The 26,127-nt window shown below is 32.5% G+C and overlaps 1 protein-coding gene across 4 annotated transcripts in view; it reads right to left on the reverse strand.

Annotated features, from left to right (window-relative positions):
- The window catches only part of LOC111000259 (atrial natriuretic peptide receptor 1), a 119,799-nt gene that overhangs the window by 56,271 nt on the left and 37,401 nt on the right, over window positions 1-26,127 (reverse strand). For 2 of the 4 annotated variants that reach the window (XM_045631145.1, XM_045631146.1), the window contains exons 4-5: window positions 22,797-22,980; window positions 21,799-22,004 (exon numbers count right to left, since the gene is read on the reverse strand). In XM_045631145.1, coding sequence (XP_045487101.1) covers window positions 21,799-22,004; window positions 22,797-22,980 — 390 coding nt within the window. Of the gene's footprint in view, window positions 1-16,780; window positions 16,940-21,463; window positions 21,664-21,798; window positions 22,005-22,796; window positions 22,981-26,127 lie in introns of those variants that run through there. The other 2 variants (XM_045631147.1, XM_022269640.2) reach the window with 2 other exon arrangements.

A 26,127-nucleotide genomic window follows, 5' to 3' on the forward strand; every position in this document is an offset into this window, starting at 1 on the left:
AAAGTGCTTGCTCTTCGCTGATGATCTCAAACTGTACATGCCTATAGAGAGTATAGATGACTGCATTCGGCTGCAGGAAGACATTGATCGAGTGGTTAACTGGAGCAGGAGAAATAGATTGGAGTTTAATTTGGCAAAATGTAAAGTGATATCTTTTTCAAGGGCACGGTTAATCACTCGGTACAATTATACCATTAGTGGGCTAACCTTGGCGCAAGTCTCAGAGGTCAAGGATTTGGGAGTTTATTTTGATACGAATCTTGGTTTCGCGCGACATGTAGAGATGGTATGCAAAAAGGCGTACAGAAATCTGGGGTTCGTATTAAGAACAGCTTGTGGCCTTGAAAACATCGGTGCGATCAAAATCTTATACAACGCGCTAGTGAGAAGTCACTTGGAGTGCAACGCAATGGTGTGGGCCCCATATGAGGCTAAATACAGTCTCATGTTAGAGCGAGTACAAAATAAATTCACTCGCTACCTCTACAAGAGACTGTATGGAGTGTATCCCTTGTATCCGCTCATGTACCCGACCCTGTTTGTTCTGGGTATGGTGGGGTATGACCAGCTACGCCTCAGAAGAGAGGTAGCTGTGACCGTTTATATATTTAAAATACTTACGGGTCGGGTGCATAATCCGGATATAATGGAGAGACTGGGTCTACGGGTACCAAGTAGAAACCTGAGGCTTACGTCCAAGCTTTTGGATGTACCGCGCGCACATTCCAACTTGGTTAGCAAAGCGCCACTCACGCGAGCAATACAGATCATTAACAAAATTTCCATTGAGGTGGACCTATTTGTTTGTACGCTGGCTGAGTTCACAAGAGTTGCTTGCTATATTGTTAGTTATAAGGTTTAGGAATTTTAGTTTAATTAGTTTAATTTTTTAATGTTTGTATGTAGGTTAGTTGGTGTGGGTAGTATAATGGATTTCTATCGCATTAGTTTTAACTGTAAAGATAGGAAAATTTAATGGAAAATAAATAAATAAATAAATAAATAAATAAATAAATTCTATGTAGAAACAAAATTTATACATATGTATTTAACGCCTCAAGACTTTATTCAATAAAACCCTGTTATAAAGCTTTGAGTTCCCATGAAACTACAACTATAATTCAGCAAATATTAGTTCAATAAAATTATGTTTAAAAAACTTTATTGGCATTAACAACGTGACAATTTTATTTTAATGAGAACTTAATTATAATGCCAATTCCCGTCGGACATCCGTTTTTAATTTATAATTTAGGCTTCTGGGTTCATAATGTGTAATAAATAGGTCTTTAAATTTTAAAATACAGTAATTATACGAATATTTGAATGTTAAGTCATAGAAATAAAAAAAAAATAATGTAACAAATTTCTTTAATTAGAAAAGTTACTGGTTTTTGATCTCAACTTTCGAATCAGTCCCCATTAAATTTAAATATCTGTGATCAATCAACATTGCTTCAGCTAACTCCTACATTTATCGTTTATCCAACTGTAAAGACCGTGTTCATAATTAACATTATAGAAATTGTTGAAACCTGTAAACAATTATTCAGGTAATTTGCCTGTAAGATAAAAAAGTTTTCTATTTAAAATGATAGAATAGACGATGTACGAAAACACTCCAAGCATTTTTAATTGCGTAACACCTTATCGAAAATATTTTAACAGAGTGTGACTGAAACAATAGTCAATTCAATTGAAAACTATTTATAGCCGTATTGTTAGCGATAACCGTACTCGCTTTATATACAATGAAATATACATGAGACCTTCTGTTACTTGAGAGAACATCTATTTTACTTATTGTTAAAAAGATTTCGGACGCGTGGAATTTTAAGTACAATTTTTTTCAAGGTTGAATCGAAAGTCAAATTCCTATTAGAAATTCAAATTTCATATTGATATTCTAAAATCCAAAATGTAAATTTACACGTATCTTATAACGCATTCTAAATTCAAAATAATTAGGTGTATGATAAAAAATGAATCCTTTTTTATTTTAGCTCATATTCGTGACAGTTGGCTGAACGCATTTGCATTTGCAATTAATGCAAATGAAGAACGTCTACACTTAATATAAGTAAACACTCTCGAATAATTTAACTTGCCACGTGATCGTCTATATCAAATACATCGCGGGATCGGACGTGGAGACGCCTTAGGATCATTTCATGTTGAGTCGAATACAATGTAAGGGACGAGACAAAGGTGTCGGATTTATTTGATCCAAAAATATCTAGTTCTCGATAGAAATATATACAAAAACCTTTTAGGTCTTGATGTCTGTATCTAATTAGCTTTCCTGATACACGACGCGAAATTATTATGAGTAGTTTCCCTCCATTTCATGAGAGTCACGCTAAAATTCTAATACAACTCAACACTCTAATATCAAGCTCTCACGTAATCTTAAAATTACTCAAATTTTTAAATAGACTTCTCAATAATATGGGATGAAGGTAAATCAAAAAGGTCCATTTTTGGATTTTTTTTAATCGTTCAAATGTCGGTCGCCGTAGAATTCCATAATGCCGTGCTGAAATATGTGATGACAATCGTTTAATCTGTTACAGATAATCAATATAGATTTGTTTACAAAAATATAATACAATTACTGTACATTTGTTAGATTGACACATTCATGATGGTAGACCTCTCGTCTTATATGTAAATTGCTTTTGGCTAAAAGTAATGTATTTTAAGATTACGGTAATATAGTACGTAGTATGTTAAATTATTTAGGCAAGCAAGAAATTATTCAATCACTTTATTTGATAATCCTGAATTTCCGAGAAATGGATTCCAAACATTCGAATTCGAAAATACATATTCTCTTCTCGTTACTAGTTAAGAAAACACCTAGTTTCTATACGGCATACATAGATACACACAATAACTTTAATTTCAATACGATGAACACAACCTTATGTCTAGGCAGTTTCTATTTTTTTTTATTACAAATTTGGGAATGTACTATTTTTATTGAGGTCTTTATTTTATAGAACAATATAATAATATCATCATAATGTTACATTTGAAAATCGTTTTTTTTTTTTCGAAAAAAAATTGTATAAATGTAACCATAGCAATAGTTATGCTGCTAAGCCCTTGCTATGAATCCTTAAGAATGGAAGAAAGAATAACTTTATTACACAATAAAATAATATACAGTAAAATGAGAAAATGTACTAGGATTTTCAGTGTCCTGGCAGGTAATCTATTCGACATACTTCTGATTATAGTTAGGTACTTGATATTGTTAGATAACTTGATATATTTTTTTTCTTGTTTCGTAATAAAGCCCAAGATTTTTCAGCAAGAAGAGAAATTTATTTTTTAAAGAAAACTTAGTAAGATTAGAGCTACCTACAATATTACGTAAAAATAACTTTTTAATCATTATTTGACATTAATTATACGAATTCGAGCAAATATCACATTCACTTTAATTATATTATTGGTTATTATTGGTACAAGCAAAATTACGAGTTACTGAAGGGCATATTTTAATATTTAATTAAAATTACAGTTTTCACGCCCACTGCAGTGTTAATTGAGTAAACACTGTGGAAAATAAACCGGAAACCGGAAATGTTTTTAGCCATTTTAATATTATTATATAAACTTTATGTCCCGGATTCTATAGATATTTTATCCCTTGTTTATATGATTTTAAAGCCATATTACTCTGTTTTTGCAAAAGCGATGAATACAGAAAAATATATAGACGTATTTGAGAGACTGTAAACATGATATGGTGTTATATGTTGAGTTGGCTATGGTGGTTCAAGTTTCTTGGGGCTAATAATTTTCGTGGTTTATAGTTCAAAACTTACTTAATCCGATAATATGATATCCAATCAATTGGAGTGTCGCGACAGCAAGCTGTAATGAGGTATTATATAGATATATTAAATAGGTAATATTCTTGGTAATAATATAACAAAGCCGTTTTTATCCCTAGCCAGAAAAAAAATTGTGAATAGTTTAGGAACGCTTTTTTTTCAAATTGGGTTTTCTTAATACAAGTAACATACATAAAAAGTTATTTACTTAGTATTGTCTTTTATTTACATAACTTTTACACATTTAAAGAAAAACACTTTTTTAACGGATTATAGATATGTATTATTATATTTAAACTTATAATTATTTGTACATAATTTTAAATTTAAACCGACGTTTCGCGTGCTTTACAGCGTGCGTGGTCACGGTGACTGAAGACAAAGGTGTTAAATGTCAAAAAGTATTACAGCTGCAGAAAATGTTGTGTTATCTGTATTTATTTCCCCGGAGTTGGTATCGACTAAAAGATGTTGATAATTTTTCAATAGAGAGGACGGCCTAAAATTATCAAACACCTGGGATCCAATAATATCCAAATTAAAATCTCAAAATAAACAACCCGCGAAAATGGAGGACACCGTGAGCAATTTCTGCAAAAACTCTACATCTTTTAGTCGATACCAACTCCGGGGAAATAAATACAGATAACACAACATTTTCTGCAGCTGTAATACTTTTTGACATTTAACACCTTTGTCTTCAGTCACCGTGATCACGCACGCTGTAAAGCACGCGAAACGTCGGTTTAAATTTAAAATTATGTACAAATAATTATAAGTTTAAATATAATAATACATATCTATAATCCGTTAAAAAAGTGTTTTTCTTTAAAAGTTATTTACTTAGCAAATATTTTCGTTTCCAAGTCCTAAGAAAACATGTTATTATTATCCCGCATGGTCAACTAAAAATACAAATCCAAAGCGTATTTAAACTAGTTATTAGAATTTCAAATAACATATTACAAATTATAATTGATTTGCGTCAGCCTCGTCGGTATCGGCGGCAAACGGTAATTCATAATTTTATAACCCCCTGGTAGTGTAATTTTCAACCCAAAGCGTTTAAATCCCAATTGAAATTCGCAATTAACCAATCCATCGAAAAGAGACATCGCATCGACACTACGGCGACTACTTGTGCCTGGCGATAAAAATCCGTTTTTGCATACAAACGGGCAGGATTATCATAGAGGCGAGTTTTTAAAATTAGGTGGCAATATTTAATGTAACAACTACGATATATTACGATAGACCTATGCGTGGATATACACAAACAGTATGCGCGTGGAACTATACCTCACCTTGTTCTTAATGATTAACAAAGGATGTCATTAAATCTTGTAATGTGAACTGTTGCTAGCTTTAATACATTTCAATTACGGAGGCCTCAAAGTAACGAACATTTTTAATAAGATTAATTTGTTGTTTTACAGTAATTGCTACCGATACCAAATTACAAGTTACCAAATAGGGAAAGTTTATTGTGAAATCGAAGCGCAATTATATACTTAATTAGTTAAGTATATGTCATACCTATCTCGACTGCTGAAGTTTAATATGTCTAATATCAACTTATGCAAAATAGTATTTCTGTTGTGCCTACATTTATATTCCTTGATTCAATTTGATTTTCCCTAAATAAAAGATTTATTTATTTATAAGTTTAGCATTTGAAGCATTCAACCAATAATTAATATGTCGTTTCAAGTACGTTGAATACTATTAAATTAATTAAATTAAATATATAATAACATAATATATATATATATATAAGTGTTAACAGCAATATCAATTATAAAGCTTTATAATCATATAACGATAACATTACTTCAAAGCAATTTAAAATTCATCCTAGTTCTTATTTTAAAGTTGTACGTGTTGGTTTTTAGTTAGTTTAGTTTAGATAGTACAAAATTCACACTGCAAAATTATTTCACTATAAAACCACTTTTTCTGCTTACGTTATGAAAACCCTCTTATTTGAGTTGAGAACATTGAATTTGAATCACAAATGAGCACCCTCTGTGTCTCCTACCAATTGGTCACAGACACAAACATTAATCTCAGCGAACACTTACACAAAAGCTAAGGATTTCGCCATTTCTATGGCATTAGAATTGGCCTACATTTAATCTCTAAGAGTATCTCTAAGTATTTTTTCTTGATGTGGAACTATTTTAATATGCATAATATTTATAAGTGATTATTATTCTATTAAAGACAATATAGCTTATGTTATTTATTTAACACTTACGCCTTTTATGGTAAAGTTTTATTATGAGTAAATGGCAATAAAATGGCACTTTTCGCAAACAACGCCAAGGTTAATGAATTTAAAGAGCGATATAATACATATAATAAATAATAAAATATAATATAATAATTAATAAAATATATAATATAAATGGAAGGAAATAGTGAATGCATTTATTTTTTTAAACATGTGTGTACTGATGTACACTAAAAAACTTAATAAAACAAAATAAATAATTCAGGTTAAATAATTGCACAATTATTTAAATTCTTAACAAATCAATGTGTAAATAACAAGGATAGGTTCGCGTCTTTACTTGAAATGGCACTGAATTTTGAAAGTTCAATCCGAAAATATTGAATGAACAGAGGTCATTTCTGTAGATCTAGATAAGAATATGTTTAATGAACGAGTGAACAGGAGCTCATTAAAGTCAACTTACGTAAAACAAGAAACATATTTCGATCAGATATTGGTTAATTAAAATCATAATTAATATTCATTGGTTGGACACCGATACTAGGGAAATTCAGATTCGAGACTAAGTACCAGTTAACACTTACTTAAAAAAGAGAGTATACATTTACTGATACAGTTCTACATTTGATATTTATTAAATAACCACGTCAATGGAAATAATTTTAGCTATTTTGTTATTTGTAAACATTTAACACAATCGTAACAATTTGTAATTGGTAAGGTATTCTTGGAAATGCATACAGTGTTCGTAAAATAACATGATTGATTGCCAAAATATCGCTGCTAGGAGTTTTAAAGATATGCAAGAAGTAATAAATTCTTATTTCTACGAACATAGTATAAATTCAATAATGTGAAAAATAAGCTTTTAAATAGGAATGTCAATTGGTCAACAATTCATCAACACGAATTTTTCAAAGAGAAAAGGTTGGCATTTTTGTAAGTTAGTAACAAATAATCTCTTAAATTAATGCACTGATTTCAAAACATTTTCACCATAAGGTTGACCGGATATTCAAGAAAATGTGTCATAATTTTGTTTTTTTTTTTAATATAGATTATATATCATAGTTGTTATATCACAGAACTAGAATATAAATAGAATGGCATTTTCCCATTAACATATTTATTTCTTAACGTTATAAAGTGAAGGTCAGCTATAAATAAACAATTTTAAAACACGTTTCGGCAAAGATTTTTATTTAAGCACGTATTGGCATTTCAAAAGGCCTTAACAGTCTTTACTTAAATATATTTTTATAGAACAAAGATCCTGCCCGACTGCCCATATGACAATAAGTGACATGAGTTGCCGATGGACTGCTGCAAGAAAGCTCTCAATTGTGTTGCCGAAGAATTGGTCTTTGCTTGTGACCCTAAGTTGAATTGGAAATACTTCAGTGGGTAGCTGGTTCCATATAGTGGTGGTGCGGTGGAAAAACTGATATAAACTCTCTATTGTCGAAGGTGGTCGGTCGGAAGGAAGGTCTGTCGAGGTGATACTGGTGGAATTTCGTATTCTACTCCATGAAAGATGCAGTAGAAGACAATTCAACAAGTCAAACAAAGTAACAAGTCAATACTAATATATATTAATTAAATTATAGCTTTTTTTTGTTGAACGAACAAATATATTTTCGTAATTTCTAGTAGTTAATTTAGTAATTCCTAAAAGTAAATAAACTTGTAGAAAAAAAATTACGAAAATATATTTGTTCATACATGTATATATAATTAGATGATATAATGCAGCAAGAAAAGGACTTTATGTTTAAAGAACTTCATTTCTCATTACAAAACAGAAATATTTTATTTACATGAGAAACTTAATATTAATATGTATATCTATATATATAAAAGAAAGTCGTGTTAGTTACACCACTTATAACTCAAGAACGAAAGAACAGATTTGAGTGAAAATTGGTATGGAGGTAGCTTAGAGCCAGGAGACGGACATAGGATACTTTTTATCCCGTTCGACAGCGTTCCCGTGGGACTTGACATGAAACGTCAGTCACTATAAAAAGTGGTATAACAAATAAGAATCAGACTTGGAATAATAAAACGCAAATGATAGCTATGTAATTGACGTATAATGACAGCTGTGTAATGACGTATATATGACAATTTGATATTTGTAAGAAATCAATATTCAAAATATTTCTATTAAATAAATACGTTTAATTATTTTTACAATTTACAATTTAATTATAATGATAGTGCTATTGCCCATTCGTATAAACAGTGAAGAGAACTATAAAACTCGGTATTGTCGTATGTATACAGTTCATCCAAAGAATGATGAATGTTTCTATTTGTTGTTGTTGTCGAATGACGCATTTAATCGAGTATTGGAACGGGAACGTGAATATGATCACCAGGAATTAGATTTAGTAGTTCAAACGAATGTACCCCTGTTGAAATACCAACAAAAGGAAGTTTATGATACTTTAATGAAGGCAAACGATGATGAAAATGGTGGTTTATATTTCCTAGATGCCCTTGGTGGAACTGGCAAGACATTCCTCATGTCATTAGTTTTAGCAACTGTTCGGGCGAGATCCAACATAGCGGTTGCAGTTGCTTCTTCTGAAATAGCAGCCACATTGTTAGAAGGATGCCGTACGGCTCATTCAGAATTAAAATTACCGTTAAATCTTCAAACTATTGGAGAACCAACGTGTAATATTGCAAAACACTCAGCAATGGCCAAAGTTTTAGCGGCATCGAAAATCATCATCTGGGACGAATGCACAATGGCGCATAAACGTGCATTGGAAGCACTTAACCGAACATTAAAAGATTTACGCAATGAATCGAGATGTTTTGGAGGAGCAATGATTTTACTGTCTGGCGATTTCCGCCAAATACTGCCAGTAATTCCAAGATCTACGGCTGTCGACGAAATAAACGCTTGCCTCAAATCGTCAAATCTATGGCGCTATGTGACGAAACTGCAGCTGACAACAAACATGAGAGTTACATTGCTTACTGATAAAAAAGAAGAAAAAGAATAAAGATGTAGATGACCTGAACTACATAATGGTATGCGTTTTGTGGTTAGAAAATTGAAGAACAATGTAATTTACGCTACGATAATGATAGGAAAATTCAAAGGTGAGGAAGTTCTTATTCCGAGGATCCCGATGATCCCAACCGATATGCCGTTTGAATTTAAAAGACTTCAATTTCCGATACGTCTTGCATTTGCCATGACCATCAACAAATCACAAGGCCAATCCTTAAAAGTTTGTGGTTTAAATCTAGAACATTCATGTTTTTCCCATGGTCAATTATACGTGGCATGTTCACGGGTCGGAAGACCATCAGCGTTGTTTGTTTTTGCGCCTGATAATAAAACAAAAAATGAAAAAATGTGTATCACAAGGTACTTAAGTGAAGAGCAACCTATGTACTAAAATACAGAAATAATAATGAATGATTAATGTAGGTATTTAATTTTTTTGTATATTTTCCAATAAAAAAACCCAAACTGCTTATTTATTGCCATTAAGGCGGAACAAAGTTCGCCGGGTCAGCTAGTATTATATACGAGCGAGATACACGTCGCCATTAGCCGTAACAATTTTAGTCAGCTATGTTCATTCTAACATGCATCTTTAATGCCTTTTTGAATTTGTCAAACACTCCAATATTGCGAATTTGAGATGGTAATTGGTTAAATAATTGCACACCTTCATACCTAATGGATTTCTTCAAATAATTTGTACGCGGCTTCGGTAAGATAAGCAATCTCGCTCGACGAGTATTGCGTGTCGTTGTGTGTTTGATTTTTTTAAACGAAACCAAAAGAATCATTTAATATGCTACAGAATCCCTGAGTAAACAGTGGCGATACTACCCTCAGATATCTGTATCAGTTTCATTTTAGTAACCAGCGTTCTGTGCCCGACACATGCTCGACTTTTTCGGTTTCCTCACGATATTTTTCTTTACGGTACTAGTGATATGCGAACAGAAAAGTCCATTAGTGCTAAGCGGATTTGAACTTCGACTACAGGGAATGAGAGTTGCATGATCAAGCTACATCACTGTTCTTTAAGAAGCATATCCTGTATTTATGTATTTATGTCCTAAATATTAAATAAATTAAGTATTTAGCCTTTTTATACTAAGACTGGCTGCTAGTGTATTTTTCAAATAATACAAGTTAGCGATAAAATGAAATCTCACCCATAATAGTATTTACTTATTCAATAAGACTTATGGAAAGTGCGTCAGGTTCATGTTATCGATATATCTGATATAACCAGGTTGGTAAAATATTCATGAAGTATTTCGTACATGGCACGTGCAACTATTGGAAAATGCACAGTCTGCAGGATCATGTTACAGATCTTAATGTGACACACAGGCAAGCCTTAGTTAATGTAAAAAGACACGGCGATAACTGTAGCGTTAATGTGTCAGTAATTATAAATTACAATTAAAAAAAATTGTCTGTTAGTATTTTAAGCCATTTTTTACTATATTCTTAGTTCTTGTTAAATTATTCGAACGACGTGGTTGTAGAAGTAAGTGTATATTTAAGTGTAATAAATAGTTTTTTTTTATAGAACAGGGGGCAAACGGGCAGGAGGTTCACCTGATGTTAAGTGATACCGCCGCCCATGGACACTCTCAATGCCAAAGGGCTCGCGAGTGCTTTGCCGGCCTTTTAAGAATTGGTACGGTTTCTAAGGACCTTAAATCAAATTATGTTAAATGCTTATTGTGATTTTATGCTGATAGTACTTTACAGTAACGTCAACTATTCAACATAGTGTTGCTATGCCTTTATCTAAAAATATATTTATAATAAATATATAAATAGATTACGTTCCATACCATTTGAATATTATATTCTTAGTGTACAATTTATGATACTATTTCCAAGTTCGTAGATAACCTTACAACTAGGGTTTTATTTAGTATAATCTGCTCATATGTACAATAATAATAATAATAATAAGTCTTTATTCATTTTAAGTACATTTTCTTTTCAAAGTGTAAGATTTGGAAACCCTTTTAAGTAAAAAATACCTGTGTCAGGGTTCCCAACTCTTCCATAAATAAAATTTAATTACTTAAAATAATGACATCATTTAACCTATTTTTGAACCGTTTCCTTTTTAATTTTCTTTTTTGAACCGTTATCATCACACCTGAGTGCATAAGTAAGTGTGTGGGTGTAAATATGTGAGTGAGTGAATGAGTATAAATACGTATTTTATATCATAACATTTCATTTATCAATCAATTAATACTTCGGTTGGAATTATAAACTTTATGCATTACAACTAAATGTTACTTTAGTTATTATTATTTTTGAGTCGTAAACATTATTGTGCTACAATTTATTATTAGGAATATATCTGAATCAGAATATAGTCTATCAGACCAAGATGTCGCATCTTATGTGATTAAATAAAATTATTAAATTATGATTTTATGATTTAGGTAATCTCATAATTACACAAAAGGGGATCTTTTATGACAAGATACGGTTTAATTTGTATAAAGTGAGAATTATGCATGGAGTTTTCAAAAGGAATAAATTTTATTATTTCCTGTTTCAAATCGAAATTAAGGTTTCTTGAATTTAATACATAAAAACGGTCATAAGTAAGTCTAGTGGTTAAGCTAACACATTCCACCTTTGCCTGCTCAAAACATTAAGTCGTAAAGATTAAAAAAACATAAGGAGGAATCTGGGATATTTTAAACCTGAAAATCGACGACATGTCATGCACAGGAGGTAGCTGGCCAGGTTATCCTTTAGTAGTATTTATTTCACTAGATTACAATCAAGTGCTTGCTTATAATATGATAAATAAATTATACTTGGTCAAGACTTGCTAAAGGCCGTTTTATTATTATTATTAAAAATAAGACAATGACATCCAAAATAATTACTGTAGGCCCAAATATCGAAGATTTAGGCACCGTGCCAAATGGCCAGAAAAATAATATTCGTAGATTAGCCATTCACTTTGAACATGATAAATATCTACCCTTTTGTAGTTTAATGATGTCAGAAAAGCCTACCTTTTGTACAAGAGTTTTGGCTATGGATAAAAGGCTTTTCAAGATAAGAGGAGGCAAATAAAAAAATGTGTATAAGTTTTATTTGTGAGAGGTTTCTAAGATATTTATATTAAGCAGAACATTTATTAAAACAAAGAAATATGTTCTACGTTAAAAGATTCATATTCGCTATGAAGATTACAGTTTGTTGTTTTAATCTGGTTAGTTAGCGTAAGTACCATAATTACTGCAGACACAAAACTTTACTCAAAACTTAATAATAATAGAACTGCTAAAAGCCGAAAAAAGTACTTATAAAAAGAACTTATTTACCTTGCACGAATATAAATTTGATAGTAATTTAAAACTACATACCTACTATGTTTATTGCAGGTATGATGAGTAGGTACTTTTTAATATAGTCGACTACACCACACATATAAAAATGCGCCACAGATATAAATTTCCGAAAAGAATGTATTTTCACAGAAACGAAAAGAATTAATTACTACTTTCATTTGAACAACAGGTTTTTTTAAGTAGGTTACTTTTAATTTAACGTAGGCTAGTATCATATCACCAAAAATAGTAAGACACACGTCGCTCCCCAAGAGAATCTATATATAAAATTCTGGTGTCGCGGTGTTTGTGGTTAAACTCCTCCAAAACGGCTTAACCAATTCTGATGAAATTTTGTGTGCATATTGGGTATGTCTTAGAATCGGACAACATCTATTTTTCATCTCCCTAAATGTTGAGGGTAGTCCACCCCTAAATATTTTTTTTTAATCTTTAGATAAATTTTAATTTTTTTTATCAACTGTATCAACAGCATTAAAAATACATACATACAACCCTAAATTTTCAACCCTCTACGATCAACCTCTATTTTTTATTATAAATGATATACATGGCAAAACGACGTTTGCCAGGTCAGCTAGTTTTGATATAAAATCGTTAAAAGAAAGTGAAGGAATAACAAAAATCATTATAAACCTTTGATTGCACTTTATATTGCTACTAACGCAAGTTATAAATGCATTACACATGTGTCTCAATTACGTATCAACATCAGCTCTTGTTACAAAAGTTTCATATTAAAACCTTGTACTTGTACATGTGGAATGGCTTCCTCGCAATACACAAAAGAAAACGAAGAACACAAATAAAAAGATGGGAAGATGATTTGCGAAGAGTAGCTGACCCTCATTGGATTCGTAAAGCCCGAAACAGAGTGGAAGAGTGAAAGTCCTTAGAGGAGGCCTATGTCTAAGGACAAGCTGTATCAACCGAAATCGAAATCGAGAAACGAAATCAACCGGCTTGTTGATTAATTATTACTATTTATTTTTTATTTTTAGTGATTATTTTTATTTCACACTTTTATGTACCTAATATGTAAATACAGCAATAAATGATTTTAATATTATTATTATTACTTGTTCTTACTACTTATGATATTTATTTATAGTGATTTCTAAAAGTTACCTAGTTATTGTTAAGCTGGGTATCACACAAAGGTGTTACTCACTTTCATTTTATTTTATTTTTATTTTTAAAAAAGGGTTACCTTTTTTTGGCGAGGGTAAATCATATACTAAAAATCACCAAACTACCGAAGCGGGCGCATCGGAGTCCAAGGGTATTGGTACGGCTTTCTGGACCGCAGCAAATATCTGTATTGTTCCGTTATTGCAGGTGCAGTTCGTGCCGAAGGGCCTCATAGCCTAGCGGTCTTTGTATGTGGCCGCTGTGGTGAGGGGTACTGGGTTCGATTCCCGGTTCGAGGATAAGTTTTCAATTTATCCTCGGCCTTTGGTAGGGTTGTACGGTACCGGGCGAGTGCTTAAACCGTACATGGTGGGCACGGTTGAATTTCTATAGTATGCAGAGGGCATGGAACTATAGAAAGGATACTGTGTAGGTTTAGAACGTAGCAATACGTTCTAGGCCGACAGTGGTAATAACAAGTGGTCTAGTAATTCAACATTCTTTTTAGGAGACGGCGTCGGGCGCTCGACCGGATAGGACGTGTTGCCGGTTCAGTGCTGCGAGTGAGCGTGAAAATATTGCGTTGAGTACGCGTATTAATTACTGAGTGTTCTAAAATGTCGGTAGGCGTTAGCTACCGTCATTTATTATTGAAGGTGAATTAGTTAGAAAACTATTGTTGTTTTCTTTGTGTTATACTTACGACACAATTGTTTAAAATGGAAGACTTTCAAATGAGTGACGGATCCCGGGAGATGACAGGTTCAGACACGGAAACAGAGGAGACACAATGGAGAAAAACTACCCAAGTTGCTACTGTAGGCTTGAGTAAGGCACGTGAAGCATTAAAAGCGATACAGGAATCAAAGGTACAGGAAGAATCTTCGGTGGAGGAAATAAAGGAATGGGTTTTTCAACTATCCGAAAGAATTGGCGTGCTTGCATTAAAATCGGGAAACACAAAACCAAAGTATGCAAAGGAAATGAAAGCAGCAGCGAGGGATATCAAAGAATTAGCTGAATATCTTCCTCTACAAAATCAAACGGAGGAAATTATTCGCCTTAAAGCGAAGTGTACTCGTGTAAGGATGCGCTTGGAGGAATCAAAGAAAGAGATGGAGGTACTTAAGAGGAAGCTTCTAGCCCAGTCTGATAATGGTGCTGAAGGGCTAACGGAGGTTTTAAAATCATTTGGGAAAGATCTGAAAAGCGAAATTATGCATTCAACTGAGGAACTTTTGAAGAAAAAATTGGCGAATATAGAAAATAGGCTTTTACCTAAACAGTTAAAGTCGAAGTCGGACCAAACAGTAGTTGATCAATCGATAATGACGTTGGATCTACAGACCTCACCGGAGGGAACTACACGCCCAGATTGTTGGGCTAGTGTTGTTTCGAGGAAAGGAAATAAAAAGATAGTGCAACATGAGGTGGTCCCAACCAAAGGAGGGGCATTGCTCACTGTACCCCGGTCAGCAGCAGTACTAGTGACATTAGAAAAGGAAGCTGAGGAAAATGGTGTTACATATGCTGAGGTTATTAAGAAAGCAAGGAAGAGTGTAGCTTTACCTGAGTTAGGCATAAGTCACATAAACATCAGGCGGGCAGCTGCAGGTGGGCGTCTTATTGAAATAGAAGGCGAGGCATATAAAGAAAAGGCAGATTTACTCGCCAGTAAATTAAAAGCTGCGCTTCTTACAATGGCGAGAGTTAGTAGGCCAGAAAAAATGGTGTGTCTCAGGGTTAAAGGCCTTGACGATGCAGTTACTGCCGAGGACGTAATTGCTGCCCTGTCGAAAAAAGCAAACTGCGCAGCAAATTTAATAAGGTGTAAAGACATTGAAAGGCGATACAGAATAAGAAGTGTGCTTGTTCATTGCCCAGTTGCAATAGCAAAAATAATTCTGGAAGGAGAGTGCATAATAGGATGGAGTTTGGTGGAGGTAGTTCTTCTAAAATTACCCCCATTGCGCTGTTATAAATGTTTGGAATTAGGACACACACGGGCGTCATGCACATCCACGGAGGACCGTAGCAATGTGTGCTATAGGTGCGGAAAAGCGGGACACAAATCTGTCAGATGTGACGAAGCACCACATTGTATTATATGTGCAAGCGAGAACATGGCGGCGAATCACGTGTTAGGTGCAAGAAATTGCAACCCTACTGTAAAGACTTCTCAGGCGATGTCAATGTAATGGAAGATGGTTGCTGCAGCAGCCAGTCACGGGGTCTCTTGGTAGAATGCTAACGCGAGCCCAAGTTACCCCAACAGTGACGTGATTGGTGGGAGGGGTTTAGTGGGTAGGGCTTTAAGAGCGAGTCCCACACTCTGTGCGAAAATGCATTCCCCTCAATAAAAAAAAAAAAAAAAAAAAAGGTGCAGTTCGTGCCGATAGTTTCAGTTACATATTATTTGCCTTTTCTTGGCGATTTCATAAAAAATAGTTTTTACTAGAGCTACAACAATACACCTATAATTTGTGTTTAATAGTTAAAACTATTTTAAATTATTATACGTATATAAAATATGTTATCGAAATATGTTATAAATTCCTAATTAAAAACATAAAGGCCATATCTATAAAGTTATTATACTTTATTTTGGCACACGTATTTGTAAGACACTTAAAAACGTGAGTAAAAAATAGTATAATTCTCAATTATTATTCAAAGTTCGTATAATTAATCGTGGTAATTACCTACGTATTACTAGTATATAACCTTGGGCCTAAAAATAAGTTTTAATGTAAGACCATATTATACAATAATAAAGAAATTATTTTTATAAAAGTTTTGATTCATGCATTGACTCGTAGACAAATTAAGCAGATTCGTTTTGAAATTTTTACTTGCTTGTTAGGTATGTTAAATATTTTATAGTAATAAATTAAATGATATTTATTTGTTCGAAGGAAGCGGTTTTTAAAATTATGTATAAGTCATCAATTCAATGACATACATTACACCATAATACATATTAATTAATAAGTAATAGCAAATTTTGCAAAATAAAATTTTAACTTTATTACTACTAACTTTAGTTTTAACTTCGATTATAAATAATTCTAATAGGTTTTATGTAAATTAAACCAAATACATTTTCTTTGTACAGCTGAATTTACACGCGATAAACGACCACCGTTTCGCTGCTTAAAATTATTTTTTCAAAGAAACAAACCACAAAGCACTAGTAACACGTTTCACAACACTTAAGAGCACTCATTAAAAAGTTATTGTAATTATTATGACGACGAAAGAGCTTAAATTCGATTCTCGAATATTTCCCGCGAATTCACGCACGAGAAACGTATAACCTCCCGCGCGGTTTGTAATAGACTGACTGCCGTATTCGAATTTCAAATTTCTAGTTCCACTTGACGTATAATATGCTGCCGATATGAAATCCGGTTTTCCACTCAGTACCGCTTTGTAAATTAGTAGCCTTATCTTCGAGTAGACAGTACAAGCCATCTTGATTCATGAAGGGTTTGCGAAGCTTTACGAAGATGTAAGGGTTTAATATGAGTTATGGCTACTTTATGTCTCTTATTTTGTTCTAGCATAGAAATTGCAGAAGCGTATTTAAAACGCATTAGTTTCTTTTAAAAAATGCGGTTTTTATCAAAAAAAAATTTCAACATATGAATAAAAATAATAAAAAGGTCTGTACCTGTCGACTTAATTTAATTAAGATCAGAATTGTATATATTAACAAACGTAATTCATGCTGTGAACACTTTAATATCGTTAAATTTTACTTATATGAATCATAAATAATAATTTTTTTATTCTTTTTAGTCATAATAACATAGGGCTTATTATGGTATAAATACTACTTTTACTTAACCCTACATGTATATTATATGTGACCACATCACGTAGATGCTAGTAGCAGGCTGAGAATCTAAAACAAAAGAGTAATTATAGCACGTTTAGTATAAAAGAAATTACTCAAGGAGATTTCACAAGCTTGTTGTTGGACCTGATGAAGAGAGATGCAGATGACTAATGCATCAGAACGTATCTATATATTATATAGTTAAATCTTATAAACTAAAAAAAGATATACTATGTAAACGAAATGATAATCTGCTAGTATCAAAATATTATATAAACAACATTATTTTGTTATTATATTAATCACAGTATAAACTAAACTAGGGTACAAAGTCTAAACTCAGAATATAGGTTTGAACCTATATTCTAAGTTAAATGAAATCCTTTGCTAAAGTACCCAGAGAGTCAGGCATGGGCGGATCGCGAATTTGTAGGGCTCTGGGCTATTGGGCTATTACAGGGTAGTGTCCCCCGTAAATAAATGCGAGAAACTTAATATTAATATGTATATACACGAGCGAGATACACGTCGCCATTAGCCGTCTCAATTTTAGTCAACTGTGTTCACTCTAACATGCATCTTTACTGCCTTTTTGAATTTGTCAAACACACCAATATGAGTTATTTCAACATGAGTTGATTGATCTCTGGGTTTTTAACCTTATTATTGATTGTTTTAATTATTAGATTTGTTAATTCAAAATATCGCTTATTGTTTTCAGTAGGGACTGGAGAACCTTTGTATCCACGGTGGCCTGGGCTGCAGCCCAAAAAGCCCTTAAGTAGATCCGTCCCTGGTATCAGGGGCGAACATTCAAAGCTGTGCTATAGTAAATTCAATGAAATAGGTAACTTTTAAACTGGCTAAGAGAATAATAAAGTACTTCTACTCCATTCCATCGTTACAAAATTAGTTTAAAGAGAACATTATAGAACCATTAAAAAAGTTCAGCGACCCTTATGATATAGACACTACCACCAAATTGTGGGTAGACCTTTGTATGAATATGACAGTTCAAATGTGCCTATCTTAAGATTATAACATGAATTTTATAACATGAAAAATAATTCAAAAGCTACTTGATATGTTTTAAACATAGACATATATATTTTAAAATTACTCGTACGGTTTTATTTAATTTATTTGGTTTATATTGATTAAAATAAAAATATAAAATAAAATACGTTTATTTTGGAACATAAGATCAACTAGGTATCACTTATTCCACGTCAATCAATTCGAACCTGTAGGCATCCCTACTCATCGGATTATCAAATATGAGTGAAAAGAGCGTAGACATTGCATTCTATCCGTCGCCAAAAATGTATTGTCTTATTTGGGATGCAGATTCCTATCTGCATCCCAAATAACCAAATCTCCTGATCTCCTGATCGATCGACTGTCACGGTCCACAATCTCAGATTGTTTTTAATCTGAGATTGTGGACCGTGACAGTCAGTGATTCGTTTCGGGCGTGAATCAATTCAGTTAATGGTATAAAATATTTTCTCGTTTTTGGCATTCCGTTCAATATGCTGATTTCAGTGTTTACCCGTAACATGACAGCTTGATTTCAACTACTGCACTTTGAAACTAAATCTCGTTTTAGAACAATGGATCACCACAGCAAAGGCTTCTGTACAAATTAAATGTAAAGGGAAGCGATTCGGGCAAACATTTCAGCACATTCAAGACTAATAGCTATTACGGGATATTAATACACACAGTTATTCGTTTTATACACAGATATAATTATGATTCGCACTTGTTAAATGTGGACTGAAGTCCGTCAGGAAACATGGTTAGCATTAAAAAGTACAAAAAATTAAGTTTCGTATTTAAATTAGATTTATATCTTTAAACGAGCAATTCTATACGGGGGGTTTCGGGGGCGATAAATCGATCTAGCTAGGAATCATTTCTAGAAAATGTCATTTTAACTCAATAAAATCTCAACTTCATCTTAAACATAGAATTGCTCGTTTAAAGATGTCAGTCAAATAAAAACTTAAATATGAATATGAATAATTATCTTTATTCGATAATTATATTCATATTTCATAATTTTATTAGTATGTAATTCGTACTTAAATAAAATTTCCAAAAAACACGATTTATAAAAAAAAATACCGAGCTAAGCTCGGTCATCCAGGTCCTTAGTATTTATGAAGTGAAACTTCTTTAGGCACATGAGGATTAAATTTTTACGGAACGTCAAGAAGATGTGCAGAGTTTTTATCGAAGAAAAGGGTAAGAGCGATTAAGAAGCATTGAGAGAGAGTGAGAAAGGGAGATCGAGAAGAATACACGCTATTGGTTAATGTATTCGTTTAGTAGTTACATATAAGATTTTTAGATGTAAATTACATAACGTCTTCTGTAGTAAACGCAGATTTTTAATTTATTTATATTTTCATTAGCACGTATACACTGTATAAACAGTGTGTATATAGATATACATACACATGTAGTGATCATATACTGGTACATGATCATCTATTGGGGCTTTTAATTTAGTAATAATTAATTTACAAAGAAGTTTTACTTCTGACTTGTGTATTTTGTACGCACGCACCTTTTTTCAATATAAATCAGAAAATTATACATACAAAGATATGAATTATATACAATTAGGCGAATGTTTGGATGTCAGACCACGGAAGTGAAAACGTGTGATCAGGCAAGCCTACAATTTACAGTGTTTTTTAAATCCGTTAAAACATCCGTTAAAACTAATAACCTTTAAGTACTCTTACACTTCGAATATAAGATAATGTAGCGAATACCCGAGTATAATGCCTTAAATAAATATAGATATATATATATAAACCCATGCATACTGTCCTTTACACTTTACATGAAACGTTGGGTAAACAAAATAAAGAATGATTATCACAACGGGTTTTTATCCGATAAAATATATTTTGAAAATTCATAATTATAATTCGTTACGTTCTTAGTAATTATGAAAACGCGTATGCGTTTTACATGTACATATTTGATATGATTTGTGTTTTATCTGCAAATGAAATTGATGAAATGAAAGGTGTATTTATTTTTAAAGAAGAAATCGATACGAATTGAGAAACGCTAGCGCAATAGATGTTAAACATCATGTAAAAAATATAATCTGTTTAAAATATAAGTAATTAATTTTTACTATTACTTAAGTAATTAAGTTAATAAACTATGTGGGGCCTGAAATTTCTACTATGACTCAAAAAATAATCATAAAAAAAATAGTGGTGCAACAACCTCTTTAGGGCTTGGCCTCAGATTTCTGAATCTGTTTCATGATCATTTTTAAATCTAATAGGCAAGTAGGTGATCAGCCTCCAGTGCCTGACACACGTCGACGTTTTTGTTTTTTTTTGGGTCTAAGACATGTCGGTTTCCTCAGGATGTTTTTCTTCACCGTTCGATCAAATGTTAAATGCGCACATAGAAAGAAAGTCCATTGGTGCACAGCCAGGGATCGAACCTACGACTTCAGGTATGAGAGTCGCAAGCTGAAGCCACTAGGCCAAAACTGCTCCACAAAATAATAATATGATGTACAATATATGTATTTAATTTCAGGAAAGGGCGTTGTTGGTTATTCAATAAAAATATATTACCGTATCAAAATAGTACCACCTTGTTTAAATAAATGTGCTTACTACAACAGATTCCTTGCTGTTATTTGTAAAGTAATTTTAACTTAAATCCTGTTTTGGAAACGAAGAAAAATTGCTCAATCTATTCTTAACGCAAGATAAAGATTGTTGTAAATTTGTTTTCGCTCTTGTTAATTTAATAATTTTACAGGAAATTAACATATTTCATGTTTGAATGAATCTAAAATACTGTGAAACTTACTCAAAACGTGCAAATAAACTCACACTGTGATACAAGTAACATAATCTCAACAGGCTTGCAAGTGCTTGTAATAATTATATATCCCTTAATTAAAAATATAAGCCCTCGTTAAAACTAATAAATATCACACAGTGTTCAATCCCAATAACCCCAACACAGACTTACTGCTGTAGTCGAACCCGACCCATTGTCTTAATGTTTCAATGGCTGGTATATTCCCTTGTAATTCTCTACCGAAAATGTGAAACCCTTCACGAATCATGTAGTCGTGAATAGTGCTAGCCAATAAGTGTCCGCCTCTAGCGCCAACGTATTCAGCAAACGCTGATGTTTCATACAAAAGTGCTGCACGATTCCACTCAAATCTGTTAAAAATTATTTTCTTATAACGCCATCTCCGGGTAAAATTTTAAACCAGGTTCTAATATTTATATGAGCGCCCTCTATAAAGTAATATGTGAACTACAATGTGCTCGGATATCAAAATAACCTACACTTACTTGTATATTTATATCCAAGGTAAAACTTCAGGTTTTCAGTATAATTTAGTCCCCCGTCCGACGTTGTGTCCCATGGGGTATAAATGATATCTTCTATTTTGAGAAAGTTCGCGAAAGTTTTCATCATGAGATGGCATGTAGATTTGCCGGCGACGTCGACTTGTGCTTCGGGTTCATTGATGAGAAGCAGCTGTCGCCAGTCGTAACTAGATGGCGTAAAATAAATTTCATTTAGTGCAAGCACACGTGCAAAAATAATATACATATTTAATACATGTTTTGCAAATTTAATTATATACATCAAGGATAAAAATACTATTGCCATTATATAGCTTGTCACATTATATCTAAAATATTTAGATTTGCAACTATAATTAAAATTTATTATATATATATTAATTACAATAAAATGATATGCAAAAAAATATTTTTTTATTTTAATTACAAGAATTTATTTAAAGTTACTTAGTTAATATTTTTAAAGAAAAATAAAATACTATAATACTGCGTGCAAATAGTGAAAGCCCTTACCTTTTTAATCTCTTACGCACTTTAAACTATTAAGAAAAAATAATAATATAATAAACTAATTGCCATACTACCACTGAAATCACCGTAAATTACCGTTTGTTGGCACCCTTCTGGAACCTTCCATAGCAGTAATTATTTAATACCTGAGTACTACGGAATGGATAATTTCATTCGGAGTCAAAGTGACTTCAATAGCTCCAGCTCAAGTTAGCATAGACCTTTTTATTCCCATATGTATTCCGTAGTACCCATTTCGAAATTTTAAAAGATATAATATATGTATGAAGCATTTTTTCTCACATTTTAAAATAAAAAAAAAGCTTTCAAGTGCTTTCTACAGAGATCTTGCATGTGCAATTTGTAGTTTATAGAAGTGAAAGAAATGTCAATAAAATAGACATAGTATTTTCTCTCCCCTGGGTTTACTCTTCATTGATATTCGGTTTTAGTATTGACAATAAACTTACTGCCTCATGACATTTATGATGAAGTACGCCATGTCCTTGAAGCCAAGCGGGCTGGTCCGTACCAGCATGTAGAACTCGTCCTGGCATGTCTGCTTTTGCTGTACGAAGTCGAACGTAAAACCTCCAGTCGTAATGAGAGGTATACCAGAGTTACCCAGAAATTTAGTGATGCGCGCCACGGAAGCTGAAACAAAAGAAATGTATGAAATATACACTTAAGAAAACATATTGTAGGTATGTATGTAATGTGTGTACATATATGAGTGTGTAACAAAAGAACTGATTTTATTATGTTTTCATTTCATATAAAGCTTTATGCTTGCTGGCTAGAAAAAATATTTTGGTTTTATTTGGGCCAGTTGTAGTTCGATGGGACCTGAATAAAATTATATATATTATAATAACTAAAATATGGTTAGAATCAGCACTAGTGGAACACGCGAACAGGCGCAGAAGGCGCTTGACATTAAAAAAAAATATCAAAGGTACAAATCTATAGAGCAATGCCCGTTTGCTTAAATCAGTCGTAAAAAACATCAAGTGTTCTTATTTTCAAAAAAGAAGAAAAAAACTAGCAACCTCTTCAGTTAATTTTGCTGCTAAGCCGATTTTATAAATGACACAACAAAGAACCTTATTATCGATGATTGACAACGTTTATCTTTAAATTTAAGTAATTTTCGAATAAAATCTTTATTTTTAAAATTCGTTCAAAACATGAGTTGATTATCGCGTGTTTCATAATAATTCAATATACAAACAAAATGATACTAATTCTTTGTGTCATTAGCATACACCCACCTCATTAATTTTAATGGATCGTATTTACCTTACATTGAATTAATTAAATACGGTGCTCCCCCTTGTCTACGTTTGTAAGGTCTAATATCTCGGTACGAAATTTTCACTATATTATTTAAGTGATTACAAATTAAAAGAGTCATACAAAGGACCAATCGAAAGAAGGAGAATTGGGCACAAAACAATGATGAAAAAATAGAAATAGAAGCGAAGGGAGACAGAAAGATATGTCTAGAATACGGCGAAAAAAGCTGGAAGAGGCCACATGAAAGGGCGATGTTACTGAAGTTGGTTATGATATAGGATATCAAAAAAGAATGTAAAAAATCTAAGCAGCACATATCTTTTTGTAATGATTGGAAATTAAAATGGCTTTATTATTATATATGTCACGGTAAAGTAGTTTAATCAGATAGTTAATTGAATCTCTAGACAGTTAATTTAAAAAACGTTACTGCGACACATGCATACAAATCGAAAACTAAGCTCTATAACTTCGAATAGTGCTACCGACAGCAATTCTAATCACAATAATGAGATTTTGCCGCGATCCCCAGGTTGCGACATCAGCGCTACGGATATTGAGAGATCTAAAGCGATCCTTTTTAAAAAGGACGGTATCAGGAGATTCAGGAATGAAATGCTACGTTGACTTTCGTACGTCAAAAAATTATTTAATTTTATATAAACCATACAGATCGGTCAAATTGACGTCATCGGAGTGTTCTAGGTGCCGATCATTTGTATTATATAGTATTGAAAAAAGTGATAAAGTACTTATTTTTGATAGTTGCAGCGGTTTTAATCTAATATAAATATACAATAAACACCATTTATGTTAAGATTCACAGCGTAGTCTTGGTAGATGTTAAGTTGGGTTTTAGTTGTTTTTTTTATAAACATGAGGGATTTTGTTTGCCTAAAAAGGCTCGACAATTCGCTTAAAACCCAAAACTGAACAAGTTAAATTGTAATTTCCTGTTTTGGAAACTTTGAAGTTGATTTAAATTAACGTTCATATAATAAGGCTTTTAATCACGAACAACCACTAGCTTTAATATTCAACATCACCCTGTATAATCCATCTTCGTTTAATTAGAGAATGTTCTACAAAAGATGTCTGATAGTGTCATCCACACCCAGCCTTGTCGAACGGTATTAACTTACTAATTAAATAAAACAGAATGGCCTTTATTATCGTCGTAAACTTGTTTTACTAGCGAATCATTCAAAGTGTGTTCCGGTTAACATGTATGAAATAAATCGTATGATTTTGCAGATATTTATTTGCATATCTTAAAAGTGTACCAATTCTTATCTAACTTCTAACACTCGCTGATACGGAGAAGTATAACATTGTGAGGAAACAGGCATGACGGAAAAATTTTAGGCTTGTGTCATGCAGAGCAAGCTACTACTATATGGTGTAAAATAAATGATCAAAAAACATTCAGAAATACGGGCCTAACCACAACGATTGCAGCGCCACTGGTTTTTATTTAACTTAGTTCATATTTTCATTAATTTCTACAAAACCCTATCCTATTTATAGCACATCAACAACTTATTGGTAAGTACTTTATTTATTTTGTTAATGTTAGGAATTCTACCGCCTGATAAAGATAATAAACTTTAAGTAGTTAATACGTACATTTATAGATTTATATTATTTTGTTTCGAAGACAAATTGTATGAAATGATTGATATCTATATAGAGACGTTCTTAACAAGGTTATATGTGGGTTATGGCATTATGCACTAAAACTATGAGAGACTTGAAAATTTAAAACGTAAGGTGACTGTTATTTTTAGAAGGCTAAAACAATTTTTCAGGCCGTTACAGGAAAAACCTAAGTAGGTCTGTTACATTTTTCACGACTGGTGGTTTCCATTTAGTTGAGAAAAAATATGTAGTGACATTTCAAGATGTGTGACAAGGACCGAATCACCTGAGAGTGAGGGAAATCGAAAACCATCTACCGCAGATTCAAGATTATAGAACGCAATAAGTTCGTAGAGGAAGAAGAATATTTACCACAATTAGAACACTATCCACTCAGTACTTCTTATGTCCAGAAAGATTTAGAATGTTATTAACGAGTGTTCCTAGGATTATATCCCAACATTAGCCTAGGTTAAGGACCTATCCGGTCGCCAAACTCCAAAGAAGTACATTGTTTATTTCCATTTTTTGTCATTGTTTCTTAAAGTAACAAAGGGGCAAAGGAAGGAAAAAAGGAAAAGAATATACGGTGGAGTTGAGTAGTTTATGTATCCATTTTGAAAGATCGAAACACGATTTAAATAATTTCGCTCGATAGAAAAATTCCAAACATAGCCAATTATTGACATTTGAATTCATTTTATGACGAAAATTTATATGGAACATGATTTTGAAATTCACACGATATATTTTAACGCATTTTTTTTACAAAATTAATTTAATTTAATGTTTACCATAACTAATTGTTATTATGGGCCAGTGCGCCTCAGTGCAACAGCTCTTCATTGCGCACCGCAGTCCACCCCG

This window comes from Pieris rapae, chromosome 14, assembly GCF_905147795.1.
Source record: "Pieris rapae chromosome 14, ilPieRapa1.1, whole genome shotgun sequence".
NCBI classification, from domain to species: domain Eukaryota; kingdom Metazoa; phylum Arthropoda; class Insecta; order Lepidoptera; family Pieridae; genus Pieris; species Pieris rapae.